Source organism: Chelonoidis abingdonii, chromosome 2 (genome assembly GCF_003597395.2).
Source record: "Chelonoidis abingdonii isolate Lonesome George chromosome 2, CheloAbing_2.0, whole genome shotgun sequence".
Taxonomy (NCBI): Eukaryota; Metazoa; Chordata; order Testudines; family Testudinidae; genus Chelonoidis; species Chelonoidis abingdonii.
In genome coordinates, this window is record NC_133770.1 from 185,341,220 (window position 1) to 185,360,785 (window position 19,566).

General features: G+C 41.2%; 1 protein-coding gene across 1 annotated transcript in view; it reads left to right on the forward strand.

Moving 5' to 3' along the window:
- ATXN1 (ataxin 1) overlaps positions 1 to 19,515 on the forward strand; it is a 114,245-nt gene extending 94,730 nt beyond the window's left edge. Inside the window, exon 3 of the mRNA XM_075062849.1 lies at positions 11,906 to 19,515. Within this exon, the coding sequence (XP_074918950.1) occupies positions 11,906 to 12,436 (531 nt within the window). The 3' untranslated portion in view covers positions 12,437 to 19,515. The remainder of the gene's footprint in view (positions 1 to 11,905) is intronic.
- Positions 19,516 to 19,566: the final 51 nt, after the last annotated feature.

Genomic DNA, 19,566 nt, shown 5'->3' on the forward strand with positions numbered 1-19,566 from the left:
TGTTTTTATATTAACAGTATCACTTTAAGAGATATGAGGAGGATACACAGAATTGCTTTTCGTTTACAGCAGGGGTCAGCAACCTTTCAGAAGTGGCGTGCTGAGTCTTCATTTATTCACTCTGATTTAAGGTCTCGCGTGCCGGTCATACATTTTAACGTTTTTAGAAGGTCTCTTTCTATAGGTCTATAATACATAGCTAAACTGTTGTTGTATGTAAAGTAAATAAGGTTTTTATAATGTTTAAGAAGCTTCATTTAAAATTAAATTAAAATGCAGAGCCCCCAGACCGGTGGCCAGGACCCAGGCAGTGTGAGTGCCACTGAAAATCAGCTCACGTGCCGCCTTTGGCATGCATGGCATAGGTTGCCTACCCCTGGTTTACAGCCTTCAAATCCCCAGTGATATCCTTGCAGTGTAGGCTTAGAGCCTCACACCTCTTCTTCAGCCTCGTGCTCAGAAAAACAGTCCCTGGATCAGAACCAGTTATTATAATTTGTTTATAAATTGTTGCTTAGAATAATGAGATTTCAAAGATAGTAATTTGCCTTCTGCAATTTTCAGCTTGCTCTCATTTCTCTCCCTCTCCAGCCAGACCACTGGTCTCTGCACCAGCAGAAGAGGTACAAATTAGTAGGTAGCATTCATGTCATGTCTTATTCACAGATATGTCAGTGTAGCCAATGTATTATAGTGCTGCACACTGGGAAGACTCCCTTGCAGAAGAATAGAGTGCCATCATCTGGTAGAAAGCATATTCAGTTGCTGGCTATAAAAATAAAACTGCAAGGCACAGTCTCATCCAGTGAAGTGTCAACTTCTCAAGAAGGCTTAAAGAATCCGGCTGACAACATTCCAGTTAAAATACTCCACCAGCTGTGTTTCCCACAAGGAATGCTTCCAGAATTCAGAAAGAGTCACGTAGAGATAGCATTAAAATGTGGGTTTAATTTAGGTTTCCTGTAGATTTCAGAACTTGGGTCTCTTCCCAGATCAGCCGTGTCCCAGTATAGCAGCAAGTAATTCTCTGATTTGAACCTGCCTGGTTAGGGAGATATTTCATCTCAGTGTATCTGAAGTTTCTGATGACCTCATGCACAGTGTAACTTAGATATGTAAAAGCATTTTAACCTCATTAATAGGTACTCAACCATTACTGTTAGGAAATTTACAATATGAAGAGGATTTAGTTTTGTGTTGAGAGGACAGAAGTTATTCTTGCTACATATATATATATACAGAATAGTAATAGCCGCACATTCTGATATTCCTATATGTAGAATATATATTAGCTCCCAGAATACATTGGGGGAGTATATTTAAATAGGAGCTAATTATAATAAAGTATTATGACTGTAATGTTTTTTACAATTAGCTCTCGTTTATATGTATACACCCTCCAGTGTATTCTGGGGGCCTAATTATGATATTAATATAATTTAAAATATAGAATATTAATATACTCTAAAAATAATGTTGTTATAATCAGCTGCCATTTAAATATACTCCTCCCAATGACTTCTGGGAGCTAATTAGAGTAATGGTGAATTCACATCTTCAGAGTCTGTACAAAAATTAACTAATCCTCACACCATATCTGTGGAGTAGGTAATAAAGTATTTTTATCCTCACTTCATAGATTTGGAAACCTGGAAAAAAAGATTAAGTAACTTACCCAGAGCCACACAGGAATTCAGTGGAAGAGCTGTCCTTAGAAATCCGGCATCTGTGGTTCCCAATATCATGCTCAGTCCGCCTGACCACACCATTCTATTGTGATTATATCATTTCCTATATTTATTTTTATTGAACCAAGCCTGGAGATCCTTACTTTGTTTTGTGCAGTCTCTGTCACGCTGGAGTCAAATGGGAGTTTTGCCTGGAAAAAGACCTAAAGATTTGGAACATCATTTATAATTCTTAATGTTACTTTGTTAACAGCACACACATCATCATAGCCTGTCTTTTTCCTTGCTGCAAGGAGCAGCCTTAGAAGGAAACAGAAGGTGTAAAGTAGTTCACCTGTATTTACACTAGATCAAAACACACCGTGGAAGCAAAATAACTCTTCTAAAGCGCTAGCTTTTGAAAAAAAGGGTTTTGGTTACTGATTATTGTTGTGGAACAGTGTGCTGCAATGTTGTCTCCTGAGGAAACTAAAGTACAGTTCATAAGAAGAAAATGATGAATACATCGTTCACCATCTCTGGTTTTTAGGAGAATCATAGAAATTCAAGATGGAAAAGCCCTATTAGGTCATCTGGTCCATCTCTGCACCAGTGTAGCATTGTTCCCTTAAGTATATTTTAAGTGCTTCATCCAATCTAGCTTTCCATCTGTTTCTGCACACACAAATCAGTCACTCTTTCTGTTGCTCTGCTCTCCACTTTCAATTAGCCTTGGCACACAGCAACGGAAGTAAGAGGGAATTAGACTATGGGCTGGTCTACACTATGGGGTAAAATCGATTTTAGATACGCAATTTCAGCTACGTGAATAATGTAGCTGAAGTCGAATATCTAAAATCGATTTACTCACCCATCCTCACTGCGCGGGATCGATGTCCGCTGCTCGCCGTGTCGATTCCGGAACTACGTTGGGGTTGGTGGAGTTCCAGAATCGATATAAGCGCGCTCAGGGATCGATATATCCCGTCTAGATTAGACGCGATATATCGATCCCTGAGCAATCGATTTTAACGCGCCGATACAGCGCGTAGTCTAGACGTGGCCTTAGTTTTCTGCTACAGATAGAGCGTTCTTTCTGTCATATGCTCCTGTGATCTGTACTTTGTTGCTCTCTGGTCAGAGGGGCAGTCATTGTATATTCCTGTGAATGGTAGGGAGGCTGTATCTTATGTTTAAATTTGTTACTCTGTTCTCTTAGCTTCTGAAAGGGCAGCATTCAAGGCCCTGTGTGGCAGTGGCAAACAGAAGTTGCTTTCCTTGTGAATCATTGCTTAATTCCCCAGTGCCAGTCAGGTTTGGGATCACAGATTTGTGAAGAGCTCTATCTGTGATCCCTCTGGTGCTAGGATTGTTTCTCTCTCCAGGATGCCACTCTTCTGAACAGTGGCACTAAGATTCCAGAAGTCACTGGGTAAGAAAGGTGATGTAGGGCCCATATATTAGAAAGGTTGGAGCAGATACCACCATACCCATCGTGGATAATAAGGGCCCAGCAGAAAGAGGGCCTGTGTATCCTATGTCCACAGCAGACAACCATTACAAATTTGCAATCCACATACAAGCCAATGAAACTGAAAGACGGATACTCTGTCTATGCAGCATTTTGTCATAGGATGGCCAGAAAACTCCCTGACTTTCAGCCGACAAACTTTTTTCCCAGTTGTTCTGTCCTGGGGGGTGGAGGAGGAGGATTCCCTTCTTGATCAGGCAGGGAATTTAATGTTCCAGAAACATTCATGTCTTGGGCCTGCATACTTCTTGGGAGACACACAATGGACAGAGGTGTGTGTGTGTGTGTGTGTGTGTGTGTGTGTGGACGTTAATGGAAGATGAGGGTGCTTCACAGGATTGGGCTCTCATACAGCAGCATAAGCAAAGAATGATGGTATGACACATATATTATGTTAAAGTATTTGTGCCTTTATTTTCTATGTTCCATGTTTGTACCCGGACTGATCTTTTGGACCATTAAAAGTGGCCAAAGTAGCTCAAACAGGTTTTAATACACAAAGGAGGAAGAAACTTGGCCAGAAAGTAGACATTCAGCCCACAAATTAACAACTGCACCCCCTTTACTAGGTAGTTTCTACTTTATTGTTAATTAAAGGAACTATAGCAATGAACCACAGACCTAAAGTTCCTCCATGCCTGCTTTGCTGTGTAAAACCCACTGCAGTCTGATGACATTTCATCTAAATTGGCGTTCACAGTGTGTATCACAGGCATTCCAGTGCCAGGGCGTGTTTCCTGAACAACGGAAATTGCTTCCACTAAAAAATGAGTCAGACTGTGAATTAAAACGATTACATGATTTAGATGAAACATTCAGAGATATTCTTTGACTCTCTTGAAAAGTTTTGACTGTTTTCACTAATGATTTTTACAACACTGGAACATACAGGATCTCAGCAGCATCTTCAGATGTGCTTCAAGAGGGACGTACATTTTATTTTCTTGCTTTATTGTTTAAAGGCTAGAAACATGGAGACGTGGTTTTAAAACAGTCTCGCTTCTCTCCTAAGAAAATACAGCAAGGCTGGGTGACTCAGATGGAGTCACCTTCTTTAAAAAAATCCAAAAAATACCTTATGCACAAGCAAAAAATGAAGGACATGTTCACTCAAGCCCCACTTTGGAGAGGGACTAAAGTTTCATTGCTTGTGAAAATCGGCAGTCTTTTTAACCAGGGGATTTTTTTTACTGGCTGTTGTATAAAGCAGACAGTTCCTAGTTTTCTTCTTTCTAAAATGTGTCCCATCTGTAACAGAGAGCTATATCCTGTTTGTTTGAATCCCTCCGTGGTTAGCGTCCTGCCATCTTTGTTATTTAAGATCACCACTTGCAGTTTTGGAGGGCAGTTTTAATGAATTACATGTTAAGTACATGCTTACATATAAACTCTGCAGAAAGTAGTTAGACATGTAATACAAGCACTGCTTACATCCAGCTGAAGATGGGAGTCAGTGAGCAGATGTACATTTCACTGAACAAGAAATACCCCTTTGGAGAGTACATGGGGCATGTTTGAGAGAAAATGAAAGAAGACCCAGAGAAATAGAAGCGAAGAAGGAAAGATATAGAGATGAGGTAGTAAAATCAAAGAGAACTAATAGACTAGTAGATTCAAATTCAGTTGGTTGATCCACATCTAGATATGCACTGTACAGCCAGCAGCTTCCAGGTTGTCACAAGCTACTGGGTCCTCAGCACTGTTGAAAACCAAGCCACTTATTTAGTTCCTTGTATATAACCTTGAAAACTTTGGCTCTGGAATACTTTCTATATTATGAAGTAGCAGTGGTTGGTGTATACCATCTATAATTCATTGATTCATAGAGTTTTAAGGCCAGAAGGGGCCATTATGATTATCTAGTCTGACCTCCTGCATAACACAAGTCATAATCCATTGATAGATATTGGTTACACGTACAGTTTTTGTTGTTGTTTGTAATTCTTTATTGACAGACTGCTCTAGAAAGTATCCTCAGACCTCTCAGCAGGATTTTGGATAGACTAGTGAGGAGAAAAGTGGAGATTACCAAGCAATATGCTGGTGTTGGGGCAGCTGGAATAGAACAAAGGGCATTTTTGGAGATAATGGAACAGGAGAAGCAGGATTTGGGGGAGGGTTTACATGTGAAAGGAGAAGGAAGGAGGGTTTAGAGTGACAGCTCTCTCTCTGCATCGCACTTGGGAAAGTGAGTTAATGACAGCTGTTATCAATACAGTGCCATAAGTTAGATTGTATATCTGCAAATCTCAAACCATTGTACAAAGAGGGTAAGTATCATTATACTTATTATTCAAATGGAGAAACAGGCACAGAGAAGTTAACTGACCTGGACAAGGTCGCCCAGCAGGACAGTGGCAGAGCTGGGAATAAAACACACATCTCTTCTCTCTCCGTCCTGTACCCCAGTCATGCTAGTCTTCCTATAAACGTTCATTTGGTTGACATTCAGGAAGATACTAGAGTTGTTCTTTGAATAGTTCCACTGTTGGTGCTCTGCTTCAGGTGTGCATGTGCTCTGGTAGCAGTGTCTGTTCCGCTGGCACATGCACCTTACACATCCTCCTGCCCCATACAGAGGCTATATAGGGCTGGATGGGTGAACCATCCTCAGTTCCTCCTCAACCATCTTTGGCCAGAGATGTAGTATAGCATGTGACTGTTTGCTTTGTACCTGTTTCCCTCTTTTTATTATTGTTTTAGCTTTGTAGTTAGCTCTTAGTAGTGATAGGCTTAGTACCTTATAGTTGGAACATTTGTTCCACTTTTATTTTCTTTTAAATAAATAAATAAATAGTACATTTTTGTTTTTTTTCTTTTTCCCCTATTGAGGGGTTGGAACAATTTTTCTTCCGTCGGGCATGCTGGATTACCCAGGATTTAAACAGAGCCTCTCTTGTCAAAAAGTAATCCCTGCTAGTGACGGGCACTACCACTGCATTTGTTGCTTGGGAGACTCTGCCATTCCTAGCAAGTGTAAAATTTGCTCTTCTTTTAAAGTAAGATCCAGTAAAAACAGGGAAATTAAGTATAGATTATTAATGATGGAGCCGGCTTTGGACTCAGGTACAGAGAACTTCCCTGCACAGGGACCCTCCATGCCTGTCTCATCATCGAGATCACAGTCACCAAGAACTTCCAAGGGGAAGACAGCACTAAAACCCCATCTCCAACACTGTGCTTGACTGAGGTACCGATAACCATACCACCAATACTAAAAGCATCCCACTCCAAGCCTAAGAAAGGAGATAAGCCAAGCAAAGCATCGGAACTCGGGCCCTGAGATGAGTGCTAGTGAGGCTTCGAGTACTTCGGGTACCATGAAGCATGTTAAGACTTCACCTAAGTAGCAACCGGTAAAGGGCTTGGTACCGAAGACTGCTACTACGAAGAGACCAGCTTCAATGGAATGCTCAGTCTGGTTGGCACCCATGTCAATGCCTTGCACAACAGCCTCTGCAACAATTCTGGTACCACAGGATTTCGAGTACCCAAAAAGACATAATGGTACCGAATGAGCTTGAGTCTCCACTCCTTGCAAATTCCGGTCGTCTCTCGGTGCCAAGGTTGCATGGGTCACTGACTGCTTATGTTTCTTGGAGACCTGCTTCTCCATTTTCAACTGTCCATGAGGAGGGATTGTGACCTCGATACAATATGTGAAGGAGCTGCAATTTATTCCAGGAGATGTATTTCCCCGTTGCAGATGCAACAGAGGCAGGACACCAGACCCTTGCCTTCCAACACTTGGGATGACCAGTGTTGGATTCCTCCCCCCATTGGCATATGGTCTCCCTCATTGGCCTAACTGGGATCCATAAGCAATGTACTGCCAGCAATTTTGAGGGACCTCAACTCAGTCCCACAGGGAACACAGAAGACCTCATTCTCCAGTACTGTCCACTCCTCCTTCCCATTCTGAGCAGGAACAAACCTTTGAGGAGCAAGAGGCAAGGGCAAATAGGAAGGTTATCCCCCTCACAAACATCTCGTCATCACTGGATGAGACAGTCATGCCACCAGCGCCATCATTAGCTGATGACTTTAGACAATTCCAAGATCTGATGAAGCCCTGCAAATTCCCCTGGAAGAAGTCCAGGATTCCCATCACAAGCTCCTGGATGCATTGCACACCTCTGCCTCAGCATGGGTGACACAGCCAATTAACAAAACCCTCCTGGAGCCAGCCAAGTCCATTTGGCAAACTCCAGCAGTGGCTCTCTTTACAAGCAAAAGGACAAATTTAAAAAATCTAAAACCCTATATCCAGGCCAGGAATTCTGATCTTTTATTTTCTCATCCAGCACCAAACTCTTGTTGTGGACTCAGTCAATGGAAGGGGCAGGCAGCAATACCCCAAAAGACGCCCCTTATGATAAAGAATAGAACTGTCTGGACCTGTTTGGTCAAAGAGCTATTTGTCAGCAACACTTCAGGATAGCTAACCACCAAGAGCTGATGTCAGAATCTGACTACCTGAACTACGAGATGTTGAATGTTTCTATTGATCATTTACCACAGGAACATTGAGAACAGTTCAGCGCCATAATAAAGGAAGGTTTTGGCAAAAACTGCACTGCAGGCTTCACTCAGTGGAGTGGACACTGCAGCCAGGTATATTTCCCCTGCAGTAGTGATCAGACGAGCTTCCTGGTTTCAGTTGTCTGGGTTTCCATGTGAGGTACAATCAACCCTGGAAGATTTACTTTTTGATGGCCAGAAGCTTTTCGCAGATTCCACAGATGACGGGTTTCATACCCTAAAGGATTCAAGAGCAACACTTGGGTCTTTTGGGGTATGCACACCTGCAAATACAAGTATGTTTAGCAGATGTCAGTTGACACAAAGATCCAATCCTGCTCAATTTTCCACCTTCCCTAGGCCACTAGGACCACAGGCTAAGAGGTTAAGGTTTTTTTGGTTTTGTTTTGTTTTTTAAATCCCTTTCACCTACCCCAACTGCTTTATCTCAGTCTTCAACATTGGTCAATCATCAGTTTTGATGGTTTGGTCACGCCCAGACCACTCAATGGCCAGGTTTAATCAGCTGCACAACACAACCTCCCTTCCTCAATTTGGACACCACCTCTCTCTCTCTTTCATCAAGCATGTGAGGCTGTAACATTGGACAGATGTGTATTGGAGGCCATTACTTAGAGTTATACTATCCAATTTATGTTCATTCTGTCCTTCTAACCTCCTTCTCCATTTCTCTTTAGGGACACCTCATGAGCAATTGCAGACACACAAGATCTCATCACTCCTCCTAAGTCTGGGACCCATATAGCCAATTCTACTTCAGCACAGAGGGAAAGGGTTCTAGTCAAGATATTTTCTGATACCCAAGAAAAAAATGAGGGTTGGAGGCTGAGACTAGGTCTTAGGCAATTGAACAAGCATGTCAGATATCTGAAATTCAAGATGGTATCTCTAGCAGCTATAATTCCCTCCCCGGAATTCCCTCCTTCAAAGATTCATACTTCCACATAGCGATTCAGCCGTCTAACAAAAGATTTCTTCATTTCACTCTCAATCATAATTATTACCAGTACCGGGTCCTACTCTTCAGCCAATTATCCTCCCCAAGGGTGTTTTAGAGTCATAGAGGTCGTAGTTGCCTACCTTTGTTGTCTAGGATAGGCTTTCTTTCCCTACCTCAACAATTGGCTCCTCAGGGATTGGTCATATCAGGAGATATGGTTGACAGTTTGAACAGCACCTTCACTAATCTGAAGTCTAGGCCTGCCGATAAAACTAGAGAAATCCATCTTGACCTCTACACACAAAATTCTCTTTATAGCAGTGCTTCTAGATTTGATAATAGGCAGAGCTTATCTCCCTCTCGACGAGTTCCCTGCTCTAAAGACACTTATACAAAGAACGTAGCTCATCCCTTAAGTTCCAGCAAGGACATGTCTGCAACTACTGAGACACATGGTATCTTGTGTTTTTGTTATGCAAAATGTCAGGTTGCATCTTCAATGTCTCCAGGGGTGGCTCAGGACTGTTCATGTACCCAACAAACACAGTCTAAACAAGCAGGTATCTGTATCTATTAAGGTCCTACAGTCATTCAACTGGTGGATGAATCCATCCAAAATTAGTGCAGTAGTCCTGTTCGACCAGAATCCCCCTACAGTCATATTAACATTGGACACTTCCCTCTTGGGATGGGGAACACATTTGGGTCCTCATGTAGTCCAAGGGAAATGACCACAACAGGAACAGCACTTGCACATCAATGTGTTGAAACTAAGAGTGGTCAGAAATGCTTTCCTCCACTTTCTTCCTCTGTTCAAAAACAAGTCCACCAGTATCATGACAGACAACATATCAATTGTCAGGGCAGATCACATTCCACCTCACTCTGCACTGAAGTGATAAATGTGTGGAACTGGTGCATAGCCAATCAGATAGTCATCTCAGCTTCTTACCTTGCAGGTATACAAAACACCATGGCAGATTACCCAAGGAGATAGTTCTCCCTTAATTACGACATTTCTCCCTAAATTACGAATAGAAGTTGGGCTCTTGAGTTCTCAACAAAATATTCTTAGTTTGTGTATTTCCAGAGGTCGACCTTTTTGCCATGGCAGCCAACAAAAAAGGCAGGAAATTCTTTTTCAGAGAGGGGCTCAATTATCAGTCTCTAGGAGTTGCTTTCCTTATTACATGGGCAAAGGGTCTTTTCTATCAGACAAGACCGAGCCAAAGTCATTTTGATTGCACCAACTTGGCCAAGATAAGTTTTTGGTTTCCTTATTTCATCAAACTCATCTTTTGCCCTCTAGGGCAGCTCCCAAATAAACCTTGACTGTTATCCCATGATGTGGGTCAGATACTTCACCCCAATCTGAACATCCTGCAACTACAAGTTTTGTTCCTCAATAGACCATATGTTCAGCAGGAGTACAAAAGATACTGTTAGAGGAATCTACTAGACATACCTTCAGAAATGGAGACGATATAACCTTTGGTGTAACTGGCATCATCTTTCTCCTATTCAGTCATCTCTTTCCTCAGTCTTGGATTTCCTATTGGAAATGAAATATCCAGGCCTTTCTGTGAGTTCCAGCAAGGTTTGCCTAGCAGCAATAACAGCTTTCCATGTGCCAGTACAAGGTTTCTCAGTATTTGCTCATCTGACTGCAGTGAAATTCCAGAAGGACTAACCTATCTTTTTCTGCAAATTAGAGCCCCTACACTACTTTGGGATCTCAACCAGTTTCTTAACCATCTCATGAAACAACCCCTTGAGCCATTAGCTATGTGCTTGCTGCTACATCTGTCTATGAAGACTGCCTTCTTGGTGACCATCATTTCTTCCTGAAGGGTTAGGGAGATATGGGGTCTATTGACAGATTCTCCCTTGTTCCCCAAGGAAAAGGTATTTTTATGACTTCATCCAAAGTTCTTACCTAAGATTTCCTCTCAATTTCATATCAACCAAACTAGTCACCCTCCCTTTTTTCCTAAACCACGTCAGTTTGCTTTTCCTACACTAGATATTAAGTGTTAGCCTTTTTCTTGGACAGGACTAGGCCATTCAGGAAGACCCCAAGACTCTTTTTGTTTCTGTTGCAGATAGCACTAAGGGAATGCCTATCAACACTCAAAGACTTTCTGAACAGATTATTGCCTGCTGTGGCTTTGCTGAGATTACACCTCCCCTAAAAGTGACTGCATGCCCTACTAGATCAGTCTATATCAGTAGCTCTACTCAAAAGATGTTCCAGTTGCTGAAATCTCCAACCTGGTCCTCGGTGCACGTGTTTTCTGACCATTGTGCCCTAATTCACACTGCAAGATCAGATGTGGTATTAGGCAGTGCAGTTCTTTCTTCAGTGATGGACCCTTTCCAAAACTCCCACCTCCTTAAAGGGTTACTGCTCGGCAGTCACCTAAAGTGGAGCACCCACAGGGACACTTACTTGAAGAAGTTACTCACCTGGTGCAGTAACTGGAGTTCTTTCAGAGGTGTCTCCTGATGGGTGCTCTACTACCTGCCCTCCTCCCTCTGCTTCAGAGCTGCCTCTGTGGCTTTACAGTAGAGAAGGAACTGAGGGCAGCTCGCCCACACAGCCCTGTAATAGCCTCAGTACTGGACACGAGGATGTGTAGGGCACATGTACTGGCAGAACAGGCATTGTGACCAGAATGCTTCCATCAAAAGCACAGTGGCGCATGCACACCTAAAGCAGAGCACCCACAGGGACACACATCTTGAAGAACTTCAGTTAGTGCACAAGGTGAGGGTTAAGGTAAATGTGAATGGCAGGCTATATAAAATACATGCACAGTGAATAAAAGATTAATAAATGGGTATCCGAACTGTTTACACCCAAGCTTCATTGCATGTTGTTGAGCAGATGATAGGGATTAGGCTCAAACTCTGTTGTGGTTTTGTGCTATAGATTGGCCAGTGTCAGACGACTTATTTGTCCTTGTTAAAAGGGCATTAACATTAAATTTAATGTCCAATGTAGTGACATTACAGGCTAACACAGCTGCTACTCTGAAATCTGTCATTATGGATACCGAATAAGCTTTTACAGTGCACGTATCTATCAGTCTCTCCAGCTAAAACTAAAGAGCTGACCTTAACTGTATGTGTGCTGAGCACATACTATAATGGATCAATGTTTTCATATTCATGTTCTTTCTCTCTCCCTCTTTCTCTCTCTGTCGTTTTCTTCTGTTTCTGCAGGTCAGCGTTGAAGTCTTGGTTGAATACCCTTTTTTTGTATTTGGACAAGGCTGGTCATCCTGCTGCCCTGAGAGAACCAGCCACCTCTTTGATTTGCCATGTTCCAAACTCTCCGTTGGGGATGTCTGCATATCGCTTACTCTCAAGAATCTGAAGAATGGCTCTATTAAAAAGGGCCAGCCCATGGATTCAGCTAGTATCTTGCTGAAGCACTCAAAGAATGACAGTCTAGCTGGAAGTAGACACAGGTATGTGGAGCAGGAAAATGGTATTAATCAGGGAAGTGCACAGATGTTATCTGAGAATGGTGAACTGAAGTTTCTGGACAAAATAGGATTGCCTGCAGCACCTTTGCTCACCAAAACAGAACCCAGCAAGCCCACGGCGACGAGGAAGAGGAGGTGGTCGGCCCCTGAAACACGGAAACTAGAGAAATCAGAAGAGGAACCACCTTTGACTCTTCCCAAGCCTTCTTTTATTCCTCAGGAGGTTAAAATTTGCATTGAAGGTCGATCTAACGTAGGCAAGTAAAGGCTGTTTGGGGAAAGGAAATTAGGCTATCCCTTGTCATTTTTATCCAGATTACTGTACTGTAGACTAAATAACCCAGTATTTACATGTTATCATCTTATTTTAGGTTTATGTTATAACCTTGTTGTTATAGTTGCAGCTGGTATTATGCAGGAGACAGGTGCATATGTTTTTCCACAAGTGTTTTGTCAGTGACTAGTTTATTGAGAGCTGCAGAAGGGGCAGTATCTGCTTCACGCACCCTTAGTGGAAATGAATGTGTTGTCATGGCTCCTGTTTTCTGTCACCTAGTGTAGAGCAGACTCCAGCTGTTCTTTTTTCTGTGAGGTGACGAGAAGGGAACTGTAGCAGAGATAAACTGCGCTGCGTACATCGTGTGTGTTTCAGTCCCAAGGTGGGATTGCAGCTCCCTGGCTAGGTCGTTAGGAGTTTCTCTTGCGCCAAGAGAATGCTAAGAACCCAAAACACACACATTATTAAAAAAGGATCAGACAGTCTTTGACACATTTCACAATCAAATCAACTCTTAGTCAAGGCTCTACAGTATATATATTTTCCCCCATGGGGTCCAACTGCACTGAATTTTATTCATAAAGTGACTGCCATGCAAATATTTCTTTTCGGCTTGCTAGTGCAGTTCCATTGCCAAGTGTAACATTCAGTAAGGTTCTATGCTTGCATTGTTACACTGCTAGTTTTTAATTAATGACATAGCCAGGGTGAGGGAAGCATAAAGTTCATTGAGTCCCCTAGCTAAGGGGAAACTCCTGGTTCTGTGCAGTGTTCGATAAATTGATCAGGTTATGCCACTGACATTTGCTTCCACAAGGTAGACACGTACTGCCCCTTTGAGAGTGCAGACATAAATTGTTTGCATTTAGGTTGCAAATTTTGTCCTTAACTCTAGTACTGTTTTTAGTTCATGATGATGGACAACTGGTGCCACTTTTTTTCAAAATTCAGTGTGACACAAGGAATTGGACGTTGAAGACGAACATAGAATGTCTTTAAGCACTTAAAATGCTGTTCACGCTTTCTTGTCAAGCATCCTGGTCTAACACTCAATAAGTACTGTATCTCACTTTAATCTGTTTGAGGGGGAAAAAAGAATCTATTCAACACTGTTAACTACATATGACTATGTAGAGTTTTCTCACAAGCAAGATGTTGGAAATTTTAATGTGGTTTCAAAGGGATGAATGTGAATTATTGAACTAGTATGTGACAGTCATTGTCCACAAAGGACTACTTAATAGGAGGCACTTTTAAAACTTTAATGCTTGAGAAAGAGTTAAAGGCATATGCGAGCTGACAGATAATAAAAGAATACGAGAGAGGATAAAGGAAAGAGGAAAAAAATTATTCTTGTCCAGTGTTTTTGAAAAAGATGGACTTTAAAGAATCTTGCAATTTGCACATCTTGAGTTTATCATTTGTGTGGTATTCCTGCAGTTTTTACCTAGTAATGTTGTGGGGCAGGGAGGGGGACTGAGAGAGCATAAACAAATGTAGCAATTATTTACTAACCTGCCTAAGCTCTAGGCCATTTTGTAGAGTTATGTTCCTTTTAAAGTTCCTTTTTGGTCTTTCTGCCATATCTGTCGCACAGAACCAGGTCCTAGCAGGACAACTCGGAGAATTTTTCTTCAGATACATTGAGAGAGTTTTCCAGAAAAGACATCTCTATACATAAGCAGGATTTTATTAAAAAAAGAAACTATTATTATTTTATTATTATTGTTGTTATTTGTTGTTTTAATGACATTTTCCAGTTGAAATACAATCTTGATTTCAGAGTTTGGTACAAAACAGTAAGAGGGAATGGGGGTTAAGTCTTTTCTGTTCCCAGTAATCTGAAATAAAGGTAGGGCCAGATCCTTAGAGGTGCTGTGCACCTTTGGTTCCTGTCAACGGGAGGTGCAAGTACTAAGCACTTCAGGTGTGAGCTGAAGCCCATTGCATTCAATCCCATTGGTTTCAGTGGGCTTTGGATTAGGCCCTCCGTGATCAAGCCTTTACAGTACTATTACTTTTGTTCTGTAACTGACTTTGCATCCTTCGAGTACCTTTGAAGAAGCTGTACTAATAGGGAGAAGTGGGCTATAAAAGTTCTTGATTAGAGATACAGTATCTAAAATGAACAAATTCCTTAAAAATCTCATTTTCCCACTCCTAAAAGACAGTATTTCCAGCTCCTTTATTTACAAAAAATCTGACCCCCCCCCCAGCTTTTTGGTTCTCTTATTCATTACTTGAAATTTAGGTCACACCAGAACTAATTGTTTGTTTATACCATTTTCTGCGGTGCACCAAAAACGTTTAAATAAGTTTAAAATCGCTTGAAACTTTTCTTGAATTTCCTTGAATTTCCTTAACCTCTTGGCAGGCTACCAAACAGCTGAGCAGGTTCATTCTCACGGTCACACTGCTTATCTAGTGCTGTACTTTTTTTTAACGTTTCTGCTCAGAGGACTTGCTTAATCTTCCATATACTCTGCTCAGGGCACTTGCAATTTATTGTTGTTTTGTTTGTTTTGTTTTTTGTTATGTTTTAACCTTTGATGGTAAGAGGAATAGAAAGATGTGGGCAAAATTAGATTTTAGTTCACGTTAGTACCACTATATTCATAATACACATACTCAGAAAATCTGAAATAAAACCACACACACACATATCTTTTTGGCTAATAAAGAAGCAGGGACTCTTAAACTGACTGGATCTATTCTACTAACACTAACAATAAACAAATAAAAAAAAGTTTGGAGCAATAGGAATGTATTAGTTCTGTGCTGGTATTTCAGATTTAGGAATTCTGAAATAATTGGTTCCTTCCAAGCAATTGTCCCTTTTTGTGCTTTTGCTTTTTTAGGATGTGCAATACTTTATGTGCCAACGTAGACTCACCCATGTGGTGGTAGCTAGATCTCACACCCTCTTCCACTTTCACCTTTTTGTTTTCTTTCACTGTTTTCTCTACCCCCCTCCTCCCAAAATAAAAGTGTTTAGGGCCTTATATCTCCCTTGATTGGGAGCACAGAATCTGTATGTAGTTAACAGGTGTGGCGCACATGGATCGATGGCCCTGGATGGTCCATATTCTTTCAAATGCAAGTCCCTGTTCTCCACAATATAAAGAAGAAGATCCAGAAAAAGACTTAGTGGATGTTCCCTCCCACAAAAAAAAGGATTTTTAAAGGGGGGGAAGAATTTTGTGAATGTGAGGGACCTGTAAATCGCAAACAGTTCAGTCATGAGTAAATAACATCGTCTCTTACATGAGTGAAAGCAGCATTCTACAGCATTATCAGTGTCATTTTCTCTTCAGTCTATGCCTGTAACTGTTACTTTATATATATAATATACCTATACTTTACATGCACGTGTATATGAAGGTTACCATCTGTTTGATGTACAATGTGGGTGAAATTCACCCCTGTGCAAAAAGCCAACACAAAGCCTACACACCACTTACGTTACTTACGGGTGCATTCACTTGCTATTGACTCTCTGTACAGGAGTAAATCTCACCCCTAAATGGACAGAAAGAGGTGACTACTTTCAGTTGACTGAATCTGGTTTACCTGGTGGCATCTGGAGTTTGGCTCCAGTTGCAATGAACTGGCAGGTCCATGACCCCTCAGTCACATGAGTAAATCCTTAATCCAGTGGGGTGAGTTGCCCCACTGATAGCTCAAAGGAGTAAGGGTATGCCTGCTCTCCAGCAGCATTGTTACAGCTCTGCCATACTGTAGTGTACACACTTCCTACCTAGACCGAAGGGGGGTTTCCGTCAGTGTAGTGACTCCACTTCTCTGTCATGTAGGGCTCAGTGGAAGAATTCTAGCCACATCTACACTGGGGATTAGGTCGACCTAACTGTGGTGCTCAGGGTATGAAATTTTTCACAGCCCTGAGCAACATTGCTGGGTCAATCTAATTTTTAAGTATAGATGTGGCTAGATTTCTTGTGGCTTGAGGTGCACAGTGAAAACAACAATCACAGGCATAGAAATATTTAGGTGAGTTCAGTGTAAAAGGATTAGTTATGTGCCTCTGTACAGTGTCCACTTTGCAATATTAACTGACAAGTCTTTTTTTTTTTTTTTTTTTTTTTTTCCCCCCAATCCCCCAAATCCTGAAATAAGAGTCCATCCACAAACATAGAGGTGTATGTGTGTGTAGACATGTGCATGCACACACACGCGCGCACACACACAAAGTAAATGACTATATTCAGTTGATTTTGTATCCTTTTCAAGGACAGTGTTGTTTTTTCCATTGATAAGGAAATTCCAAACAAGTTGCACACCTCTACTCCAGAGTTAATTTCTTTTACATAGACGACCTCGCTTCAGATGTGTTACCTTACTGATAGGATCTTTTCTTGTAGCACTATACCTTGTGAGAATATTTTTTTGATGTAAACCTAATTTGAGAAGCTTACAAAAGAAAAACTTTTTGGAAGCGCTCACATTGAGGAGTACAGGTAATGTTTTAAAAAATTGCACAATAGAAAAATGAATGTTGGAATGATTCATTCAGTGTTTGAAAAAGAGATGGATCTGTTGAAACAGTGTGTTTCATACCTTGTTTGTAAAAAAAAGAATTTTTTTTAAAGTACAAAAGCAGAGAAAGGTTGAAAGTTACATGTTTTTTGTATATAGAAACTGTCACATTTAGATGATCTGATTTGTATTGGCTCTGGACAGGAACAATTATATACTTAAAAGGCTCTTAAAGAACAACTATGCTCGATTTTCTGTCCACATCACATAAATCCCAGTGCGGGGGAAGGGGGGAATGCTTCACACTGTTTGTTCCTGCGCTGAAAATATATCTTAAAGCACCCTGCATAGTTTAGATTCTGAAGCCATTGTAACTTCTTTACTCCCTCTGGGATGCTGTTCTACATTTTCAGCACTTCCTGTTCCAATCAACCCAAAGACTATAACTTGAACAAGAAGTGTTTATAACAAGGGATCCTCGCTTACCAGTAAATAAGAGTAATATCCAACAAGACTTGGCCTTTTCTGTAAACACCCTCCCACCTCATTTAAACAGGGGGTAAAGACATGAATTTCAATTTTTCCAGATGTGCTCTGAGCTTGGACAGGTTCTTTCTCATTTGATTTAGAGATTCATGTTATTCACAGGCCAAAATGAAAGAATCCCTGAGCCATTTCCAAGGAAAGGGGCCTTTCCTTGGCCAAAGGTCAAGTTGGACAGCTGGGAGCCTACGCATCGCCGGGATAAACAGTTAACTTTCAGAACCCTTCTCTCCCTCCCCTGACAGCCTGTAATACAAGCTTCAGTTCTGATACCTAATGGTCACATGGAGGGGGAAATAATTACGTTAAAATGACCCCTTGACACCCAAAAGAATGGCCCCAAATGTATTAGAATGAAGTGGATTCAGCCAACAGGTAGTTATACAATAACAGTCTCTAAGATTGCTATAGTTTTACTTGTCGTTATCTGAAAGGACTCAAGTCTTCCACTGAGAATTAATTGGAGGCTTCATCCAAGTTTGGCTTTTTTGTTGTTCATTCATTTGTATCTATTCTGAGTGGTCAAAGCTCCTGTGCCCTTTCCCTAGACCATGCTGCGGGCATGCACTGGAAGTGTTGTTTGCATTAATCCTTACTCACTCCTTGAAGCTGTACTACTGTCTTGTGTGAAAACAGCAGCAGCCACCTAGATCTGGCCCCTGATGTTTGCTTTAAAAATAAAGAGCCTGTTGATTCTAGCTTTAGAGAGAAAGAGACACACTCTGGGCTGGTCTACACTAGGGGAGGGGATTGATCTAAGATACGCAACTTCAGCTACGTGAATAACGTAGCTAAAGTCGAAGTATCTTAGATCGAGTTACCTACCGTCATGGCACGGGATCGACGTCCGCGGCTCCCTCTGTCGACTTCGCTACCGCTGTTCGCATTGGTGGCGTTCCGGAGTCAACAGGAGCGCGTCCGGGGATCGATATATCTCGTCTAGATGAGACGCGATATATCGATCCCCGAGAAATCGATTGCTACCCGCCGATACGGCCAGTAGTGAAGATGTCCCCCCCCCCCTTCTCTCTCTTCTTCCCTCCTCCAATTGAAGTCAGTAGTTGCTGGATCTCTGTAACTGTGGCTGCAAGTGGTTGAATTTGTCTTCTGTCTGGCCCTTTGGCTACTTAGCAAAGTTGCTAATCTTATTAAGGCAGCAAGTATAAGTTTTTGCAGACAGCCAGCTAATGTTGCAACTCACTAATGTATGTATTTCTGTCTTTGGCTTTTTTAAAATATTAACTTTTTGTGAACACTGTTCTCTCTGCAGTGTTTAAAAAGGGGAATTTCCAACTTTTTCCATTGAAGTTAGCTACTGAAAATAATTTTGTAGTAGCAATGTCATGGTCTTTTGACAGCCAGCAGGCTTGGACTGGCCACCTAGCCATGGCACTTGAGGAAAGTCCTCGTGTGGGTAAGTCTAGTGATTTTACAATAATAGTCTCTAAGGTTTTCATTGCTTGGTACTTCTGAAGAGGGTTGTTGCAAATCACACTTCCAGTGTTGTGCCTAATGTAGGCTCAGAAAAAGGGATAATGCAGCTTTGTGTTGAGGAGAAATCAAGCTGACATGGCCAGTACAAAGGAGAAATAGGGAGGGAATAATGTTTTGCACCTTAATGAAAAGAGGAGAAAATTTTAAGTGCATACAGACATAGTTAAGAGCTTTTATTGTGACAGGAGAACTTTTTTCCATATGCGTGCATACTCTCTGTAATTCCAGTGTAAAATATTGTACTTGCACTAGCTTTTTTAAAACAAATATTAAAAAAATGGAAGAATTCATATTCTATTTTCTAATGGTGGTGTGTCTATTTGTAGGATACACTCGCGTCTGTTTATTGAATTTTATGGTCCCTTTCTTTGATGGTGCTTGCAGGTTTTCTAGGTAGAAATTATTTCATTATTATAATAAAACAATGTTTGATTCAAAATTTGAACAAAATTGTTTTAAAGAAACTGTCTGTATACCAGTACAAGTTTATTGTTTCAGTATACTCGTACTAATAAAATAACAGTGCCAATTGCAAATGTGTGTCTGTCTTTATGCGTTAAGAAAGAATGAGAGACAATTTTCCTTTG